At 40.1% G+C, this 21,944-nt stretch overlaps 1 protein-coding gene across 1 annotated transcript; it reads left to right on the forward strand.

Annotated features, from left to right (window-relative positions):
* Nucleotides 1-279: 279 nt before the first annotated feature.
* Nucleotides 280-19,913, forward strand: ndufa8 (NADH:ubiquinone oxidoreductase subunit A8). Its single transcript, XM_072565880.1, has 3 exons — nt 280-600; nt 4,007-4,172; nt 19,593-19,913. Exons 1-3 carry the CDS (start codon nt 389-391, stop codon nt 19,728-19,730), a joined length of 516 nt encoding a protein of 171 aa, XP_072421981.1. The 5' UTR covers nt 280-388; the 3' UTR covers nt 19,731-19,913.
* Nucleotides 19,914-21,944: the final 2,031 nt, after the last annotated feature.

Genomic DNA, 21,944 nt, shown 5'->3' on the forward strand with positions numbered 1-21,944 from the left:
AGAAATCAATCCCTAATAAATTAGTTACACATCTCAGAACAATTAATATTTTAACATGCGCACAAAGAATTACGGTGAAAGCTAAAGGTGGAAGTTTAAACACATTTGACATTTAAAAGTCAGCCTGGTTTTGATTTAACCAAACTTGCTAGCCACCATTGACTGACAGTCTGATTATCCAATTAGCTACAAGATTATGGCCACGCCTGACACCATAGTCCGATCACACGGTTAGTGGGCGGGGTCAAATGGAGCAATCACGTTTGGTTGTGTAAGTGTAGCGCATGCGTGATGCCGTGACCTTCTGCCGGCGGTTTGGGTCTCGGGTGCCGCTGTGTCCTGCTCCTAGTCCCCGTTGTATGCGCTAGGCAGGTCGGGCAGTGGGGAAATGGCCACGATAGAGCTGCCGTCCCTGCAGGAGCTCAATGTGCAAGAAGTGAACGTGTCGTCGGCGGTTCTGAAGGCGGCCGCTCACCATTACGGCTCGCAGTGCGACAAGTCCAATAAGGAGTTCATGCTGTGCCGCTGGGAGGAGAAGGACCCGCGGAAATGTCTGCAGGAAGGTCGGAAGGTCAACGAGTGCGCGCTGGATTTCTTCAGGTACTCTCGCCCCACCGAGCCGGGAACTGAGCGGCTCCCACTGCTTTCGATCAACGCCTACATCTACATTGTGGTGAAGGCCGTAAGCAGCCTCGGGCTGGATTTCTCGCCGCCTTCACTGTCCTTCAAAGTGACAATTCAAGTACAGGACTGTTGGGTCTCTCGGAGCCAAATTGTCTAACCATTACTGAAATGTTTGGATGTTGTCACTGGAACGTTGCGAGGAAATATTAGGAAAAGATACAAAGCAATTGGGACCTTTGTGCCAACGGATCAAGTTCCAACACATTGATAGTTTGGACACAATGACACGCTTTTCTTTAGACTCGGGGTCACTCTACAGCTTAAGGGCCTGTAGTCAGAGATGACCATCAGTCAATAATGGAGGGAACAATCAGGAAAGCACAAGAGTCAATCTCACTCTAATTGGAAAATAGTAAGAGTGATAGTTCTTTGAGGCATGCAGTCAGACCCCAGCTGCGTAAAAGGAGGAGCTGACAGAGCAAGAGCTTAATGGTAGGAGACTCAATAGTGAGGTCCACAGACAGGTCTCTCTGTGATTGTAGTCGTGACTCCAGGATGGTGTTCATTGGAGCCAAATTCGAAGATGTTGCTAACAGCTGTAGGGTAATCTAATGTGGTAGAGTGACAGAAATGGTTGGAAAAAGTTAGCAGTCTGGCTGCATCTGGAGAGAACTCAGAGTTAATCTTTTAGGTCCATTGCCCCTTCTTCAGAATTCTGTTTCAACTAATTTAGTGAATGGGATACAGAATAGAGGTAGGACAATGAATGGTGCACTGAAAAATGTCAAAAACTCAAGTCAACCTGGCAAAGTGAGTGTATATAATCAAGTTGGGACACAAGTGAACTTGGCAGAATTGGATGGTATTTACTTTCATGCAAAGAGTCTTGTAAGTAAATTGAGGGTGCTGATTGACATGGTCAAGATGACATTGCTTTCACAAAGATATGACTGAGGGATAGGTAGGAATAGCAGCTCAGTGTTCCAGTTGGGATATGCAAAGTGTGAAGGGTTTAGAGGAGGTGGAATTCTTGGTGTGTTCAGGGGATGTTTAAAAGCCAGCACATAGGAAGTTGTACAAGGATCAAACAGTGCTGGATCTGATTTTGGTAAACAAAGCCAAGCAAATGGTAGAAGTGTCAGTGCTGAAAATGTGTTGCTGGAAAAGCGCAGCAGGTCAGGCAGCATCCAAGGAGCAGGAGAATCGACGTTTTGGGCATGAGCCCTTCTTCAGGAACTTGGCTCCTGAAGAAGCCCTCATGCCCGAAACATCGATTCTCCTGCTCCTTGGATGCTGCCTGACCTGCTGCACTTTTCCAGCAACACATTTGTAAGCTCTGATCCCCAGCATCTGCAGTCCTCACATTCTCCTAGTAGGAAAGAATGGGTAGACAGTGCTGAAAGCAACCCATGTCATGACAGGGCCATGTGTGGGGGTGGTAACAAACATAGAAAGATGGTCTCAGGTTCCAAAGTTATTGAACTAAGTGTTGAGTCTTTGAGGCTGTGTGGTTCCCAAACTGAAAATGAGATGCTGTTCTTCAAGTTTATGCTGATGCTTGCTGGAACACTACAGGTCAGCAACAGAAATGTTGGCATGGGAACACACTGGTGTGTTGAAGTGGCAGGCAACTCGAAGCTCGGTGTCATTTTTACAGGCTGAATGTAGGGTTCTGCAAGCTTGTCACCCAGTCTGTGTATAGGAGATCACAATGTGAACAGTGCATTCAGTAGGCTAGATTGAATGAAATGCTGCTAAATCACTCCACCTGGAAGGATGGTGAGGAGGGAGGAGATAAATGGGCAAGTGTTGCACCTTTTGCAATTGCAATAGAAGCTGCCATGGGGGTGTGGGGAAGTGTTGATTCTGGTGGACGAGGGGTCCAAGGTTTCCTGGTGGGAATGATCATAGTAGAATGCTGGCAAAGAGAATGGGCATCTTGTTGTGGCATCTCTCTCTAACTAATGGAAATAACAGCTTATGATCCTCAATGAGGTTGCTTCTTGATAACTTTGCAGTTGTTACAATGTCAACAGAGCCCCTCAGGAGAACAGCATTGGCTACAACCGTGGTATTTTTATATTTTTGGCATCTGTCCAGTCATCCTCTGTTCTCTAAGTGACAATAACACTCTTGTGCTGCGAATCTGCATTAAACAGCATGGATTGAGTTTAGTCGAACTAATTTCAGGGACAGCCCATAGAACTAGAAGACAGGAACTTTTGTTTGATCAGCCAGGACTGAATTTAAATCGGATCACAAATGTGAAAGACTAACTACTCAGTTGAGTTCTCTATAGTGAAAGTTGTGTTGCTTTTCCTGAAGTTTATGCTTTCTTCATTTTTGTTACCATAGTTGGAGTCTAGGTTTTAATCATGATACGATGAGTTATGTTCAGTTTAAATCTTAAACTAGTTTAATTTTTTTAAAATTAATTACATCCAGCGTGATTATGCACAGCATTGAGCTATGTCTAACGTGATATTAAGTTCTTTTTTATTGATTGGCTGGTTATGCACTAGATAGTGACTGACTACCTACCAATCTGTGTTAACGTATGTAACTTTCTGACTATGCAGTTGTGCTATGCTGAGAGTCTGACTGACAATCCTAAATCAGTAATGTGTTATATGAATTTCTGTGCTGGTATGATACTAGTTTGGACAATATTTGCTCATAAATCCTGAGTGAGCAAAGCGTTACATTGGTTCAGGCATTGCCTTTATGCTGCAAAATTGATTTTCATTGAATACCAAGGTGCCTGGCTTAAAATTTAGACAAAATAGAACTAGTAGTCATCATGTAACTCATACATTCTGTAAGGCAATATTTGTACTATTCAAAACCACTTGCCAATGAATTAACACTGTCTTCACTCATAACAGCATAAATATTGTTTTCCCTCTTTTTAAGCAGTACTCATTCTGTAATGGTATTTGTTTAACTTTGTTGCCATTCTGGGGAAAAAAAAGTTCTCAACCTATTTGCATCCAGAGCAGGTAGGACTTGAACTTGGATCTTCTGGTTCTGTAGTGCGGCCACTACCACTGCACAACAAGAGGTCTCTTTTGTTACCTTTTTGTGCCTTATTTATTTCAAATTATAGTTGATTACAACACTATGCAAAAATATACAGCGCACAGGGCAGCAAGTGAAGATAATTGCATGGCATGTTACAAGACTAAGTGTCAAACTTTATAGGGCACATGACAATTGTTTGGATCATTATGATAAATCTTGCATTTGATCAACTTCATTTTTTTTCTGTCCATTGCAACGTGTTTACTGTCATTTTTCTACAATTGAAGGATTTTGTAGAAGTGTCTTGATATTGTGTTTTCATCAGGAACGCAATTCATGCTTGGAAATATTTTTATCCTAGGAAGATAAAAACTCACTGCAGTGAGCCCTTCACAGAGTACTGGACATGCCTTGATTATAGCAATCTGCAGGAGTTCCGTCGATGCCGCAAACAACAAGATGCTTTTGATAACTGCGTGCTAGACAAACTAGGTTGGGTTCGACCAGACCTAGGAGAACTCTCAAAGGTAAAGCAGATTATTTAACACTTGCCAAATGCTGAGAATTTAATACAGTTAGAATATTTTATTTTTAAAGTCCATGGACTTGTGTTTTAAAGTGTATTTGACATCAGAATGTCTCAAGAGCTTTACAGTCAGTAAGATTGCCATTGAAGTGTTAGATAGGTAAAGGTCTCACAACCAGTTCATCTCTTGAAGCTGTTTTTGAGATGCAAATGTTGGCTTGATAAAGGAGCAGCCTCGCTCTTGTTCAAAGTGTTATGGGCTTTTTAACTGTACCCATGTAGGCACTTGTTTAATCTCTTGTGAAAGATAGCACCTTTGCCAATGTACTATGGAAATGAAGTGTTGTCCTTGTCAGTATGCGTTAGAAACTAATGTTGCTACTGATCCAAATTGACACTCAAGATTTTTTTTACTCAGGATCATAGCGAAATATTCCATTTCACTAACTGATCTCCTATGGTTGTGCATCATCCCTTTCACCGTATAGCATTGTGCCTCTGATAATCTTCTGATATGAACTGATTCTGTTACTTTTGTTTCTTAAACGCTCAGGGCAAATGAATCCTATGCCTCTATTAAGCATACTTTCCCAGTTGAGTGTTCCTACTGTTTTGGATACCTTAATATCTACATGTCTCTTAGTTTGACAGACTATCCCCCACATTTATTCTTGATGAGAATGCATTTCCTGTGTTTTATTTATTTTTCAGAAGTTTATAGGTACAGTAAATGTGAAATGAGGTTGTCTATATCCTGGTGCTACGAGCTAGTGAGGACAGGAATAGGAGGATAGAGCAGATGTATGCATGACTGAGGACCTGGTGTATGGGAGAAGGATTGACAATTTTGGATCATTGGAATCTCTTTTGGGGTAGAAGTGACCTTTACAAGAAGGACGGATTGCACCTAAATTGGAAGGGGACTAATAATCCAGCAGGGAGATTTGCTAGAGCTGCTTGGAACGATTTAAATTAATAAGGTGGAGAGTTGGGACCCAGTGCGATAGTGAGGAAAGAGATCTATCTGAGACTGGTACAGTTGATAACAGACTCGAGTCAAACAGTCAGGGCAGGCAGGGACAAAACAGAGAGCAAAGTAGGACTGATAAATTAAACTGCAATTATTTCAATGCAAGGGGCCTAACAAGGAAGGTAGATGAACTCGGGGGTTTATGGTTAGGAACATGGGACTGGGATATCATAGCAATTACAGAAACGTAACTCAGGAATGGACAGGACTGGCAGCTAAATGTTTCAGGATACTAATGCGACAGGAAGGGCAGAAAGGAATGCAAGAGAGGAAGGGGAGTGGCCTTTTTGATGAGGGATGGCATTGCAGCTGTACTGAGGGAGGATAGTCCCAGAAATACATCCAGGGAGGTTATTTGGGTGGAACTGAGAAATAAGAAAGGGATGATCACATTATTAGGATTGTATTATAGACCCCCAATAGTCAGAAGGAAATTGAGAAACATTTGTAAGAGAGCTCAGTTATCTGTAAGAATAATAGGGTGGTTATAGTAGGGGATTTTAACTTTCCAAACTTAGACTGGGACTGCCATAGTGTAAAGTGTTTAGATAGGTATTTGTTAAGCGTGTACAAGAACATTTTCTGATTCGGTATGTGGATGTACCTACTAGAGAAGGTGCAAGACTTGACCTACTCTTGGGGAAATAAGGCACAGGTGACTGAGGTGTCATTAGGGGAGCACTTTGGGGTCAGTGACCATAATTCTATTAGGTTTAAAATAATGATGGAAAAGGATAGACTAGATCTACAAGTTGAAGTTCTAAATTGGAGAAAGTCCAATTTTGACGGTATTAGGCAAGAGCTCTCAAAGGCTGACTGGGGCAAATGTTCACAAGTAATAGAACATAGAACAATACAGCACAGTACAGGCCCTTTGGCCCTCGATGTTGCGCCGATCCAAGCCCACCTAACCTACAGTAACCCACTATCCTCCATATGCCTATCCAATGTCCGTTTAAATGCCCATAAAGAGGGAGAGTCCACCACTGCTACTGGCAGGGCATTCCATGAACTCACGACTCGCTGAGTCTTTACCCCTAACATCTGTCCTATACCTACCACCCCTTAATTTAAAGCTATGCCCCCTCGTAATAGCTGACTCCATATGTGGAAAAAGGTTCTCATGGTTAACCCTATCTAAACCCCTAATCATCTTGTACACCTTTATCAAGTCACCCCTAAACCTTCTTTTCTCCAATGAAAACAGCCCCAAGTGCCTCAGCCTTTCCTCATACAATCTTCCTACCATACCAGGCAACATCCTGGTAAACCTCTTCTGCTCCCGTTCCAGTGCCTCCACATCCTTCCTATAGTATGGCGACCAAAACTGCACACAGTACTCCAGATGCGGCTGCACATGACCTCAGGACTTCGGAACTCAATTCCTCTACCAATAAAAGCCAGTACGCCATATGCTTCCTTCACCGCACTATTTACCTGGGTGGCAACTTTCAGAGATTTGTGTACACGGACACCAAGATCCCTCTGCTCATCCACACGACCAAGTATCCGACCATTCGCCCAGTACCCCATCTTTTTGTTACTCATACCAAAGTGAATCACCTCACACTTAGCTACATTGAACTCCATTTGCCACCTTTCTGCCCAGCTCTGCAGCTTATCTATATCCCGCTGTAAACTGCCACATCCTTCCTCACTGTTAACAACTCCACCGACTTTCGTATCATCCGCAAACTTGCTCACCCAACCTTCTAGCCCCTCCTCCAGGTCATTTATAAAAATGACAAACAGCAATGGTCCCAAAACAGATCCTTGTGGAATACCGCTAGTAACTGCACTCCAAGATGAACCTTTACCATCAACTACTACCCTCTGTCTTCTAGCCAGCCAATCCCTAATCCAAACCTCCAACTCACCCTCAATGCCATACCTCTGTATTTTTTGCAGTAGCCTACCATGGGGAACCTTATCAAACGCCTTTCTAAAATCCATATACACCACATCTACAGCTTTACCCTCGTCCACCTCCTTAGTCACCTTCTCAAAGAATTCAATAAGATTCGTGAGGCACGATTTGCCCTTCACAAAACCATGCTGACTATCCTTGATCACATTATTCCTATCCAGATGTTCATAAATCCTATCCCTTACAATTCTCTAAGATTTTGTCCACAACAGAAGTGAGGCTCGCCGGCCTATAGTTACTAGGGTTATCCCTACTCCCCTTCTTGAACAAGGGAACCACATTTGCTATCCTCCAGTCTTCTGGCACTATTCCTGTAGACAACGAGGACATAAAAATCAAGGCCAATGGCTCTGCAATCTCCTCCCTTGCTTCCCAGAGAATCCTAGGATAAATGCCATCAGGCCCAGGGGACTTATCTATTTTCACTCTTTCCAGAATTTCCAACATCTCTTCCCTACATACCTCCAAGCCATCCATTGTAATTAATTGTGACTCAGTATTCACATCGGCAACAATGTCTTGTTCCTGAGTGAATACTGACGAAAAGTATTCATCCAGTGTCTCCCCAATCTCTTCAGCAACTTCCACATGCAACTTCCCACTTCTATCCTTGACTGGACCTATTCCTACCCGAGTCATTCTTTTATTCCTGACATACCTATAGAAAGTCTTTGGGTTTTCCCTAATCCTACCAACTAAGGACTTTTCATGTCCCCTCCTTGCTGCTCTTAGCTCTCTCGTCAGATCCTTCCTGGCTACCTTATAACTCTCAATCGCCCCAATTGAACCTTCACGCCTCATCTTTACATAGGCCGCCCTCTTCCCTTTAACAAGGGATTCCAGTTCCTTATTAAACCACGGCTCCCTCACACGACCCTTTCCTCCCTGCCTGACAGGTACATACTTATCAAGGACACTCAATAGTTGCTCCTTGAACAAGCTCCACATATCAATTGCGCCCTTGCCTTGAAGCCTACTTTTCCAAGCCACACATCCTAAGTCGTGCCTCACCGCATCATAATTTCCCTGCCCCCAACTATAACTTTTGCCCTGCAATGCACACTTATCCCTCTCCATCACTAGAGTAAAAGTCACCGAATTATGGTCACTGTCCCCAAAGTGCTCACCTACCTCCAATTCTAACACCTGGCCTGGTTCGTTACCCAGAACCAAATCCAGTATGGCTTCACCTCTTGTTGGCCTGTCAACACATTGTGTCAGGAAACCCATCACCGACCCATCTAACGAACTCGAGCTATAGCTTTCCCAGTCAATATCAGGAAAGTTAAAGTCCCCCATAACAACCACCCTATTACTTTCACACTTCTCCTGAATCATCCTTGCAATCCTTTCTTCTGCGTCTCTAGGACTATTAGGAGGCCTATAGAAAATTCCTAACAGGGTGACCTCACCTTTCCTATTCCTAACCTCAGCCCAAACTACCTCAGATGGCGAGTCTTCATCCATCATCCTTTCCACCGCTGTAATACTATCCTTGACAAGCAATGCCACACCTCCCCCTCTTTTACCCCCACCTCTGACCCTACTAAAACATTTAAACCCTGGAACCTGCAACAGCCAATCCTGTCCCTGTTCTACCCGTGTCTCCGTAATAGCCACAACATCAAAATCTCAGGTACCAACCCACGCTGCAAGTTCACCTACCTTATTTCGTACACTCCTTGCATTGAAGTATACACACTTCGAGCCACTTTCCTGTTTACAGGCACCCTCCTTTGAATTGATGCATGTTCCTAACCTCCCTACACTCCAGGTCCTGCACCCTAAAGCTGCAGTCTAGGTTCCCATGCCCCTGCAGAGTTAGATTAACCAACACCCCCCCCCCCCCCCCCCCAAGAGCACTAGCAAACCTCCCCCCAAGGATAGTGGTGCCCCTCAGGTTCAGGTGTAGACCATCCTGTTTATAGAGGTCCCACCTTCCCCAGAAAGAACCCCAGTTATCCAGATACCGGAATCCCTCCCTCCTGCACCATCCCTGTAGCCACGCATTTAACTGTTCTCTCTCCCTATTCCTCGATTCTCTATCACTTGGCACGGGTAACAAACCAGAGACAACAACTCTGTTCGTTCTAACTCTGAGCTTCCAACCTAGCTCCCTGAAAGCCTGCCTAACATCCTCAGCCCTCCTCCTACCTATGTCATTGGTGCCAATGTGGACCACGACTTCGGGCTGCTCCCCTTCCCCTTTTTAAGGACCTGGAAAACACGATCAGAGACATCACGTACCCTTGCACCTGGGAGGCAACATACCAAACGTGAGTCTCTCTCGCCCCCACAAAACCACCTATCTGTGCCCCGAACTATCGAGTCCCCAATAACTATTGCTCTGCTCTTCTCCACCCTTCCCTTCTCAGCAATGGGGACAGGCTCTGTGCCAGAGGCCTGAACCCCATTGCTTACCCCTGGTAAGTCGTCCCCCCCACAAGTATCCAAAACGGTATACTTGTTCTTGAGGGGAACGGCCGCAGGTAGTCCCTGCACTGGCTGCTTCCTCCCAGTCCCCCTCACTGTCACCCATCTGTCTGCAATCTTTGGAGTTACTACTTCCCTAAAGCTCCGATCTATGACCCCCCCCCCGCCTCCCGAATGATCCTAAGTTCATCCAACTCCAGCTCCAGTTCCCTAACACGGTCTTGGAGGAGCTGGAGATGGGTGCACTTCCTGCAAGTGTAATCAGGAGGGACGCTAATGGCTTCCCTCACCTCAAACATGTTGCAAGAGGAACATTGCACTGCCTTCACTGCCACTGCCACTAATAGGACGGCTGGAAAATGGGAAACCTTCAAAAATGAGGTAACGAGTCCAGAGACAGTATTTTCCTGTTAGGATGGAAGGAAAGGCTAGTAGGTGTAAGGAATGCTGGATGACTAAAGAAATTGAAGATTTGGTTAAGAAAAAAAGAAGGTGCATATGTCAGGTATAGACAAGATGGATCAAATGAATCCTTAGAGTATAAAGGCAGTAGGAGTATACTGAAGAGGGAAATCAGGAGGGCATAAAGGAGACATGAGATTGCTTTGGCAAATAGAATTAAGGAGAATCCCAAGGGTTTTCACAAATACATTAAGGACAAAGGGTAACTAAAGAGAGAAAGGGCCCATCAAAGATCAGCAAGTTTTTTGTGGAGCCGCAGGAGAAGGGGGAGATACTAAGTGAATATTTTGCATCAGTATTTACTGTGGAAAAGGACATGGAAGGTGTAGAATGTAGGGAAATAGAAGGTGGCATCTTGAAAAATGTCCATGTTACAGAGGAGGAAGTGCTGGATGTCTCCACGCATAAAAGTGGATAAATCCCTAGGACCCTAGAACTCTGTGGGAAGCTAGAGAAGTGATTGCTGAGCTTCTTACTTATTTCTATCATCGATCGATAGTCACAGGTGAGGTGCCAGGAGACTGGATGCTGGCTAACGTGTTGTCAGTGTTTAAAAAGGGTGGTAAGGACAAGCCAGGGAACTATAGACCAGTGAGCTTGATGTTAGTGGCGTGCAAGTTGTTGGAAGGAATGCTGAGGGCAGGCTGTACATGTATTTAGAAAGGCCTGGACTGATTAGGGATAGTCAACATGGCTTTGTGCGTAGGAAATCCTATCTCACAAACTTGATTGAGTTTTTTGAATAAGTTACAAAGAGGATTGATGACGGCAGAGCGGTAGATGTGATCTATATGGACTTCAGTAAGGTGTTCAACAAGTTTCCTCATGGGAGACTGGTTAGCAAGGTTAGATCTCATGGAATACAGGGAGAACTAGCCATTTGGATACAGAACTGGCTCCAAGGTAGAAGACAGAGAGGGTGGTGGTGGAGGGGTGTTTTTCAGACTGAAGACCTCTGACCAGTGGAGTGCCACAAGGATCAATGCTGGGTCCACTACTTTTTGTCATTTATATAAAATGATTTGGATGTGAGCATAATAGATATAGTTGTAAGTTTGCAGATGACACCAAAATTGGAGGTGTAGTGGACAGTGAAGAAGGTTACCTCAGATTACAATGGGATCTTGATCAAATGGGTCAATGGGTTGAGAAGAGGCAGATGGAGTTTAATTCCGATAAATGTGAGGTGCTGCATTTTGGGAAAGCAAATCTTAACAGGACTTGTACACTTAATGGTAAGGTCCTCTGGAGTCTTGCTGAACAAAGAGACCTTGGAGTGCAGGCTCATAGCACCTTGAAAGCGGAGTTGCAGATAGATAGGATAGTGAAGAAGGCTTTTGATATGCTTTCCTTTATTGGTCAGAGTATTGAGTACAGGAGTTGAGAGGTCATGTTGTGGCTGTGCAGGACATTGGTTAGGCCACTGTTGGAATAATGTGTGCAATTTTGTTCTCCTTCCTATCGGAAAGATGTTGTGAAACTTGAAAGGGTTCAGAAAAGATTTATAAAGATGTTGCCAGGGTTGGAGGATTTGAGCTATAGGGAGAGGCTGAACAGGTTGCGGCTGTTTTCCCTGTAGTGTCGGAGGCTTACAAAATCATGAGGGGCATGGATAGGATAAATATATAAAGTATTTTCGCTGGAGTGGGTGAGTCCAGAACTTGAGGGCATAGGTTGAACCGAAGGGTCTGTTTCCATGCTGTACATCTCTATGACTCTATATACACTTAATGTCCTCTTCCTTGCACTTTTCAATATTTGTGTAGACTTCTTGTACTACATTCCTCATGAACATTCATAAAAGAACTGCAATGCTTAAGCATTGGTTTAAACAGGCACATTTTAATTTTTTCTAATGGTCATCAGGACATAGGCAAGGATGCCAATGTAAAGGGAACAGCATTTTATATTTTAAGAAAAGTGCTCATTAGCTGATAAGTGAACTATGATTTGTTGAGGTATTGTTATGGTGAATGCCCTTGTTAGATGAAGACGACATTCTGCCCGTCACACAAGTGAATAATGTGGTATATGATTTTCATTGTCAATGTGATCCGAGGTGTAAAGCCCGTATATCCCAAGGATGAGCAATTGAATCTAGCAACATGTCCCTTTGGCTGTTTGCAACAAGCAAGCATAGCAAACTTTGTTTAACCAGCACCTTATGAACCGGTACTCTTAAACCAGTGAAAATTATACCTCGAATACTGGAAATTTAATATATTACCTCAGTCTCCATGATATCCAAGTGGTCATTTGAGGGTGTGAGTGAGAATGCCCGATAAGTTTATTTAAGGTAACGTTGCATTATTATTTTAATTATTTATTATGTGAATGAAGTATAGCAGTGATGTGTATGCCCCTTGCAATAAGTTTCTATTACTTAGTGTGTGCTTTTAAATTGATGGTATGGGCCTCTTGGTCAACCAGAATATTTGATCAAGTTGTATGCTCCCAGTCCCGTAGATGCTGATTAGTAAAATGTTTGCTGTACTGACTATATCCAAGCAGCCTTGACTTAGAACGCTACAGTGTCCAACATAACATGTGGTTCTGTGATTTTATAACATTTGCTAAATAAACCTATGTGCTTGCTAAGAATTAGGTTGGCAACCAATTTAAGATTTCAGTCAGGCTTGCAATGTTGTGGTGCACTTGCACATATAGGAAGCTACAGATATTGATACATGGGGTTCTGTTCTCTGCAGACAAAAAGCATGTACACATTGCGCCTGTTTCAGCTCCAATAAATTAATTAACAGCTATTTTCATTGCCCTGAGAAATGAACTGATCAGAGTAAATCTGCCTAGTTTACATTTAAACACAGGTTGCCAATTAACAGTAAGCATATTACTGGTGCATACTTCCTAGCAATAACTCTCCCAATCAGAGTCCACTTGTCAATTAATGAACACTGCTGTGTTATAAAGAGCAACAACATTTTACCCTGTGTGATGGTATTGTGAATGGCTTGATGAGTGCAAAGGAAAATCTTTAATATAATGTGTATTTTTTCCAGCAATACTTGAGTTCTGTACTACCAAACAACTACTTGCAGTACCATGTGGTGCCTTGACATAACCTACTTTGACATTTCATCACTTTTTTTTTGCTTGTGCATCCCAATATTTTCTTAGCTTTTGTAAAAGTTTTTCACTACTTCTAGTCCCCTTATTTTTTATTTGCATGCATTACTTTTCCTACTGTTCATCGCTGTCAGTATTAATATTTTCATGAAATTACTTGTAAAGATGCAAATTTTGGTTACTTTATATTTTTGATTGTGGACTGAATTAGAAAAAAGACTGACATCAAAGGACTGAAGAATTGCTGTACAGTCTTGTCTTTTTCTGCAAAAATGCAGTAGTTCTGTTCTCGTGCAATCCTGTGTTATAAGAAAGTCGCATAATAGCAGTGCCATTTAAACTAATAGAGCCGGAATTGCATTATAGCCAATACATGCTTTAAAAGTTTGTGCTACAGAAAGTATCCCCAATTCATCATCACGTTATAGCAAATTCATGTTATCAAAATGCACGTTATAGCAGAATGGCCTGTATTTTTAAAAAGCAAGTTTTGCAAGCGGTGTAGGAAGATGTAACTAGTTGGCATGGCATTACGCCAGCAGTAGGCAGGTGATTGGTTTATGCAGCTGTGACTAGTTGTGGATGCAAAAGGTCATAAGCCTGACGACAGCTCTGTCGTGTCTGGGTAGCTGAACAGCTTGAGTGTGAACAATTCATTTGATAAACCCTCAGAACTCTGGAAGGGGAGGTGGTGTGTGTTTATGTCTCAGCTAAAATGCTTCAAGTTTTTGTTTGGAAAAAGCCAGTTTTCATCGCTATTTGTTGTAAGCTGTTGCTTTTGAATAATAATAATAAGTCGGGCTCTATAATTTGAGAACCAGTTATTCTGAGCCTCCTGCAGAACTAAGAACCCAAACAAAAAGCTTGGAGAATTAAAAGATATTGCAAACAAATGGAACATCTCTATTGAATCATGATGACCGGTGACATTGAGCTGTATCTCCACTACTTTTTCCTCATCTGTCCATAAAAGCGTTTATTTTTTTGTTGGGTGCGTTTTACAAGGGACTTAGTTAAAATTCTAAGTGTTATATGTGATTTTACCTCTAAACTGCATGGCTGCTCGGAAGGCCAGTGTACGTCGACCAGTTAACCAATGAATGGTTACCATTAGTGGAAAGTGCTGGACTTCTGAGGTCTACCCAGCAGCAAAATAAGAAAACAGGCAATTTTTGGTATATTAGCTACCTTCCAATCTGTAAGAACTGTTCCAGATTCTATAGAATCTTAAAGAATAGCAACCAATGCATCCATTCTTTCTAGGGCTACTTCCTTAATTACTTTGGAATGTAGAATTATCAGATCTCTGGTTTATTGGCCTTCAATCTCATCAATCTCCCCAACAAGTTTCCATACTAATACTGATTTTCTTCAGTTCCTCCCTCTCTCTCATCCCTGTGTTCTCCAACTTTTCTGGTATGTTATTTGTGTCCTCCTTTGTGAAGACAAAACAAAAGTATGTATTGAGTCAGACATTTTTTGCTTTCCTATCATAAATAACCCATCATTTCTAACCTACATTTGTCTTCACCAATCTTTTTATCTTCACATACCTATAGAAACTTTGGTCAGTTTATATGTTCCCCACAAGCTTAGTGTTGCACTCTAGTTTCTGTTTTTTAATCAATCCCTTTGTTGTTCTTTGAATTCTAAACGACTGCCATTCCTCAGGCTTGTTTTCTTTTTCTGGCCAATTTGTATGCTTCTTGGATCAAATATTATCTCTAATTTCCTTTGTAAGGCATGATTTGGTTACTTTTGTGCCAGGCAGGAATGAAAAGTTGTTGCAGCTCACTCATGTGCTCTTTGAATGTTTGCCATTGCTTTTTTGCCATCATCCCTTTTAAATAACATTTCCCAGCCTATTGTAGCCAACGTGTGCCTCATACCATCCAAGTTAGATCTATTAGAATATATTTAGACTCAGGGCACTACTCTCAGAATCAGTATGTCACTCTCCATCTTGATGAGGATTTCTATCTCTTTATGGTCACTCATCTTGAAGAGACCTCAAATAAATTGCAGCAAGAAATGAGTAATTACCACAATACCCAATCTAAATTGGCGCCTCATTGATTCCTCAATATATTGGGACAGAAAATCATCCCATGCACAATCCAGGAGTTTCTCCTATATAGTATTCTTACCAATTTGATTTGCCTAATCTGTATGCAGACTAAGGTCCACCATAATTTGCAGATGTTCCGTTTTTGCATGAAAGGCTAATTTCCTGTTGAATTGCATTCCTATCATCTCCCCTACAGTTTGGAGTTTGTGTACAACCCCCACTAATGTCTTTTGTCCCTGGTGTTTCCCAGTTCTACCCATATAGATTCCACGTTGTCGGAATTTAATCTTCCTTTGTTGTCACATTAATTTTTTTAAATGCAGTGCCACCACCTTCCTAAATACTGAATCTGCCTCAATAGTCAGTTCCCCTCTGGTCACTTTACAGTCACTAATTTGCAATCTGGACCATATCATATCTGTTTCCATCTATTTGTGTGATTAATTTATAGAATTTTTGCGAATGCTCCACTCATTAAGGCACAAAACCGTAAGGCTTGGTCTCCTGAACATTCCTTGTCCTGTTCCCATTATTTTTCACTGTGTCCCTGTTTCATCCTGGCCTTTGATTTCTCTGCCTATCACTTCTTATTACCCTTTCAGTCATTTGTTCTTTTCCTTGATTCTGTTTCCTTGCATAGTTTCCCCTCCCCCTACTATTTTAGTTTAAAGCATCTCCAGCTGCTTTACCTAATACTTTATCTAGGCCACCGGTCCTACTCTTGCCCATTTGTGATCTGTTCTATTTGTACTGCTTCCACCTCCAAGAATCTGTTCCGTGCATCAAAAAATCTGAAATCCTTCCTCTTCCACTATCTCTTCAGCCACATACTCCTATGATATATCTTGCCATTTTTTCTCTGGCTAGCATGTGATACTGGTAGTAATCCTCAGATCACTACCTTTTTGGGGTCTTATTTTTGAATTTACTTTCTCACTCCCCATAGTTTTGCTTTTAGGTCCTCATCCTTTTTTTGGCAATGTTATTTGTACAATGTGCACCATGGCCACTAATTGTTTACTCTCTTCACCACCACCCCCCTCCACAGAATGTCCTGTAACCATTGCACACGTTTGCTCACTATTGAACAGAGTTTAGTTGTTAGGGGTTAAATTCTGTTGTGCACTTGAAGTTAATTTTAATCTGTAGATTATTTGTACATAATTATTTAGCTCCCTTAAATATCTGATCATTACTTTCTCTGCCTACAGTGATGAGGAAAAAATTAAACAGAACTTTAAGTGTCAGTGATTCAATTTATTTTTAGCATGTGTTAACATTTATGGTATTTGGTGTACTGACAAGAGTTTGTTCATTCATTAATGGGAATGTTAACTATAGTAAACAGGCAGTCCCTGGGTTACAAACAGGTTCTGTTCCTCAATATGTTCATAAATAGATCTGTATGCAAGTTGGAACAGAATACAATACAATATAAAATAGTTGTTCACAAGTACAAGCAAACATTTGCATGTTGGATCTCTTGAGTTAATATGCTCTTAAATTGGAAGTTCTTAAATCAGGGACTTCCTGTATATAAAACCTGTTTTCACTAAGTTGATGTGAAATGCATCATTATTGCTACCTTGTTTTATGAAAATAAAAATGATGCGTTGTGCTTAATACCATCAATGAGGCTTGCCATCAGATTGCTGTACGGTTTAAAGTCTGATGTAATATAATCACCACCAAGTAATGATTTGCATTTGATACTGATCCTTTAACCTGAATTGCCCAATATAAGGAAGCCACTTTTTTTTAAACTTGCAATGAAAAATTAGTAAAACATGCAGTCCTTTGAACTGAAACTATTGCTGCTCATTCTCTTTACCGTCCAAAATGAAATGGAACTTCTGTGCTTTAAGTTGTATGAGACAACTAGAGATTCTTGGCTATTATCGGGTGTGTTAGGAATATCTCTTCATTTTAGTTATTCTCTTTTAAATTAGTTTGTACCATGGCATCTTGCACGCAGTCTTTATGCACATCCTACTTCAGCGTTCCTCCGCTAGCTTGGCTATCATCCAGCTATAAATATTTTGCAGAATTTTGAGTAGGGTTTGCCAGTGTCCTCCTCAGAGAACTGAACCCAATGTTAATAATTGTGAGAAAAACAATTCTGTACGAAAATAGGCATCAAACCAAGATTTTGTTTCACTTCATGTCACTAGGCTTTATTATTTGTACATATTATATTTTGTTTGATTATTTTTGAGTAACTGTAGCGTAGTCGAATAATGCACATATGATTTGAATTCTCCGATCTGGATGGAGGCTCAACATTTTGTAATTCATATTTTTTTTTGTTAGTAATAGTGACATTGTTATTTTCTATAAAGTGACTCTGTACCTGAGCTGTCTTTTGCACAAAAAATAAGTTGTTAGTAAATTGTCTGTACTTCTCACAATTAGTAGCAAATTACATGCAGGTACTTTTTTAGATAGAAAATGGCAGCTGAACTGGGATGAAGATATTTACGCTTGCTGGATACGTCCGTCAAGGAATCAGTGGTTCATTATATCTCAATAACTGACATTACAAAGCACATGGAAATGGTTATTTAGCAAACTTTTGTAAGCGTACCAGAACTCTGGAGTTGTACCTATAGGAAAAGAATGAGCAGGCTGTCATTTTTCTGTTGAAAAGAAAATGCTGAAGGGTAGCTTAACAGATAAATTATATAAGGATTAATTAGAAATTTAATTATGTAAGATTTGAACAGAGTACACAGGAGGAGAGAGTGGTACCTCCTTTTTGGGGAGAAGCCAAGTCAAAAGCCTATCAATATTAGGTAGCCATCAATATATCAAACAGGAAATTCAGATTATACTTATTTTACAAAGTACTTGAGGCAAATTGTCTAGGAGAAGCTATATCCACATATGAGGAAGAAAGAATAAACTTTAAGAGTTAGGTGAAGGATTGGAAGCTGTTTGATTAAGTGTAAGCACTGGTATGGATGAGTAGGGGTAACAGCATGTTTCTGTGCTGTATATTCTACAGTTAAAGTGGGGATGTAAAACTTACAAAATTTTAACTTTTTAAAACACTATATTTTGGTGAAGTCTGACTAATTTGTTTAAATCTTAATACTAAATTCTTGTACCAAACTTCAATGTCTGATTCTGATCAAACACAAGATGTGCAATTCCAAGGTATTTGATGCAACAAAGTAATATGTTTGAACCTTTAGCATACAAACTTATTTAAATCATTAAGGGCTAAGCTGTGATGCATTGTACAATTCCACCCTTGTTTAGAAGTACACATCAGCAGTATCCTCTCACGGCTCAAAATTGAGTTGATAGTTTCCCTTTTTTTTTCACAACTGCTCTTGTAAATATGCAAAATCTCTTGGGGCATCCTATTATGTGCTAATTTTGTTATTTGTCTTTTGAAATAAAGAGGTGTTGTTTCAGAAGTTCTTTTAATACTTGGCACGTATCCACGATAGCACTTTATAAAACTATGCAAGAGTTCTCATAAAAGACATTTTACAATTGAATGAATAGTATTGATGTAAATTGGGTCTGTTATATAAAAGAAATGATGACCTCTATTGTACATTTGGTTGTAAATCAATCAGTTCATGCACCACAGGAAAATAATATTGTTCCAGATGACTAGATTTAACATGTTCCAATGTAATACTGGGTCAGTTTTCTGAACAAACAAGTTTGACTTGGACTTTGTGTATTTTCAGTTTGTAATATTTTACTAGTTACTGAGCATTACACCCTCAAATTGCATTGTGGATTGAGTATTATTCAAGTGGTTCAAAAGTTGAACTTGCAGATCCAAATTACAATAACTAAATTAGAAATTGCTTTTGCTGGGAATTAGTTATACACTTTTTAATATTTCTAATAAGCCATTTGTCACTGCTGGAGAGAGAGCTGAGCTGTAGTATTCAGCAGCCACATCTCCGATTTTTTTAAAAAAAATGTAGGTAGTACTTTGTTTTTTAAAATGTTCAGGTAATCTTTAGCAATAGGAAGAATATGACCGTTCTTCGGATGCTGCTTTAAATTTTGGTCAGGAATCATCAAGTAGCACACTTGCTTTTATAGTTATTTCCTTCAGTAATGATCTCTATGAACTATAAGCTTGTATGGTTTGGGATTATGGCAATGTGATTATGACTAATTTTAATTGAAATTTAAGCTGAATTAATTAAGTGAAATATTGCAATAAAATTATTTTTGTTTGTAGCTTGGTTTCACCTTTTGAGCTTCGCTGAAATATTTTTGCAGATTGATGCTTGGTTGAGTTTATACTGTGTATTCTACTTTTTAAAAAAAATGCATAGCACTTGTGATGTAGATATGTTTCCATATGAACTTTGTGTGTTTTTAGCTTTGTGAAGTGCATTTCTCTGTTGATTCAATTCATTATTCCCATTTTATTTCATAGGTTACCAAGGTGCAGACAGACCGACCAATCCCTGAGAATGTCTATCATTCCAGGCCACGGCCAGAGCCTAACCCAGTCGTTGAGGGAGAGTTACAACCTGCTAAACATGGCAGCAGGCTTTTCTTCTGGAACTGGTGAAGAATAAAGTAATGCTACACATTCAGAGAGACTGACTGACTGACTGAATTTAAATAATTTGTATGTGATTATACTAACCCAAGTAGGTGTTTAAAGATACCTGGGGCCAGTTGTACCACAGACATCCCTATCATTGGTGTATACAAATAACATTGAGAGAAATAAAAATATAATTTAACAATGCTCTTGAAGTTACGACATTGTTCTCTTTCACCTTGCCTGACACCTTATATTGATATAGCACCTTTTAACCTAGTCAAATATTCCTATGACCTATGAAGAGGGGTTATTATCAAACAAAATTTAACCTTGGAGCTATGTAAAGACATTTGAGCAGATGGTCAAATGCTTAGTGATAGTTAGATTTTAAGGGGTTTCTTAAGAAGCAGAGGTTTGAGAGAATTCCAGAGCTTAAGACATCACTATTTGAAGACATGGCTGTCAATTATTCAACATCAGGGTTTACAAGAGACTGGAGTACAAGGAAATAACATTTGGTAAGTTTGGGATGGAGGCTTGAAACTCTGCAGGCAATGAAGTTGTGAATGCATTGATCTGTGCTACTTAGTCTGTACACTTGTAATAAGTGCAGTACTGAAACTGTTGATTTGTTGTTTTGATATGCCTAAATGTAAGTTTGAGAGCTATCATAAACATGCAAATTCAAGAAGGTATACAGTCAAGTATTCAATTCAGTTACAGAACAGAAATCATTCAGATGGAATTCCTTCAGAAACAACTAGGGACTTTTTATGGTGTGTGTGTATAGAAATACTTATATGCATTTTAAAGAACATCCTATGGTATACATATGTTTTCTAATAGCAGTCTTTTAAACAAAACTATTATGCTCTAATCCAGAAGTTCCATTTGGTATTGTACATAATCAATCTGTTCAGAGATGTCATTGAACACCTTTGGAGCAGATGGGACTTGAACCTGGGCCCCTTTCGTCCAGAGATGGAGACACATTACTATTGCACTGAGTGTTCTGATTTGGTCTTGTAACTTTGTGAAATTGAATCATGTGAGGATTAGCAATTATTCTTTCCATAGTCTACTTTCTGGATTAAATAACTTCAGAATGCTGCATATTGAATAGATGGATTTTTACAGATAAATGCAAAACATTACAGTTAGTGATGAACAAGAATTTTTGGATTTGCATTTGAGAAACCTGTAACACACAGACTTCAGTAGGAAAAACATTAAGAAGGTGCAGCAAGCTGGTTTGAATTCTGTTTTATTTTTAACTTGGCTCTTCAGATGAGTTCATTAATATTTGTAAATTTTGCAGTGTCATAAAAAATTAATAATAGTTAAATATGATTCAAAAGATTTGATCAACATTTATATCTACAAAGTTCCAAACACAATTACTCATTTTTCAGACAAACGCGTGTGTTACCTAAAGTGTACATCAGTCACAATGTGCATGCAATTAATTTGGTGTAAATAGCAGATGGTTCTTGTTTCCTGAACAATGTAATGATTAGCAATTTAAAGGCATGCAAGTTTACAGTAGAAAATAAGCATTCAGCCCACTATCTTTTTATAGGGCAATCTGAAACTAATCCTGTTTCTGTCTTTCACCAATAGCCCTCTAACAACTACTGCTTCTAGTATTTTGCCATATTTCCCCTAAAAGCAAATTGATGTACACCTCATTCATTCCATGTAGTGCAACATTCCATACTTAAGCAACTGTGTACAAAGAAACCTAACTAATCCTCTTGCTATAACTTCCGACCATGGTTCCCCAATCAGGTGGAATAATGTTTTACCTATTAATTCTAATTGAAATTCAGTTTTAAAAAGGTTTCATTGACATATTTACTATAATGGAACTGATCACAGTATTTCAGTGTCTGATAATTACAATTTCCTATCCTTGGGACTATCCTGCTGGATCTATTGTCAGTTTTATAAATTGGGCAGTACTCCAGCTGGTGATGTAACCTTGGAAAATGAATTTTGTTCAACCTCTAATATTTATACAACTCAATATTCTGTTTTAATCTGATCCATGACCTAAAAAACTTACAGACTTGTCACAACTATGCATAATTTTCAGAAAAGCATACCTAAAATTTCACATTCCGGAATGTATGGTATACTTGAAATGCTGAGGTTTGGATCTTTTTATAGCAGATTGTTGATTGAATTACCCAAGTGTTACAGGAGTACATTCTAGTATATTCCACTGTGCTGCAA

The sequence above is a fragment of the Chiloscyllium punctatum genome, chromosome 49, assembly GCF_047496795.1.
Source record: "Chiloscyllium punctatum isolate Juve2018m chromosome 49, sChiPun1.3, whole genome shotgun sequence".
In the NCBI taxonomy this organism is placed as follows: Eukaryota; Metazoa; Chordata; class Chondrichthyes; order Orectolobiformes; family Hemiscylliidae; genus Chiloscyllium; species Chiloscyllium punctatum.

Coding starts and splice junctions, on each gene's coding strand:
- ndufa8 (XM_072565880.1), top strand. CDS start 389: ATGGCCACGATAGAGCTGCCGTCCCTGCAGGAGCTCAATGTGCAAGAA. Junction 601..4,006: donor TGCGCGCTGGATTTCTTCAG/GTACTCTCGCCC, acceptor TTTTTATCCTAG/GAAGATAAAAACTCACTGCA. Junction 4,173..19,592: donor ACCTAGGAGAACTCTCAAAG/GTAAAGCAGATT, acceptor TTTATTTCATAG/GTTACCAAGGTGCAGACAGA.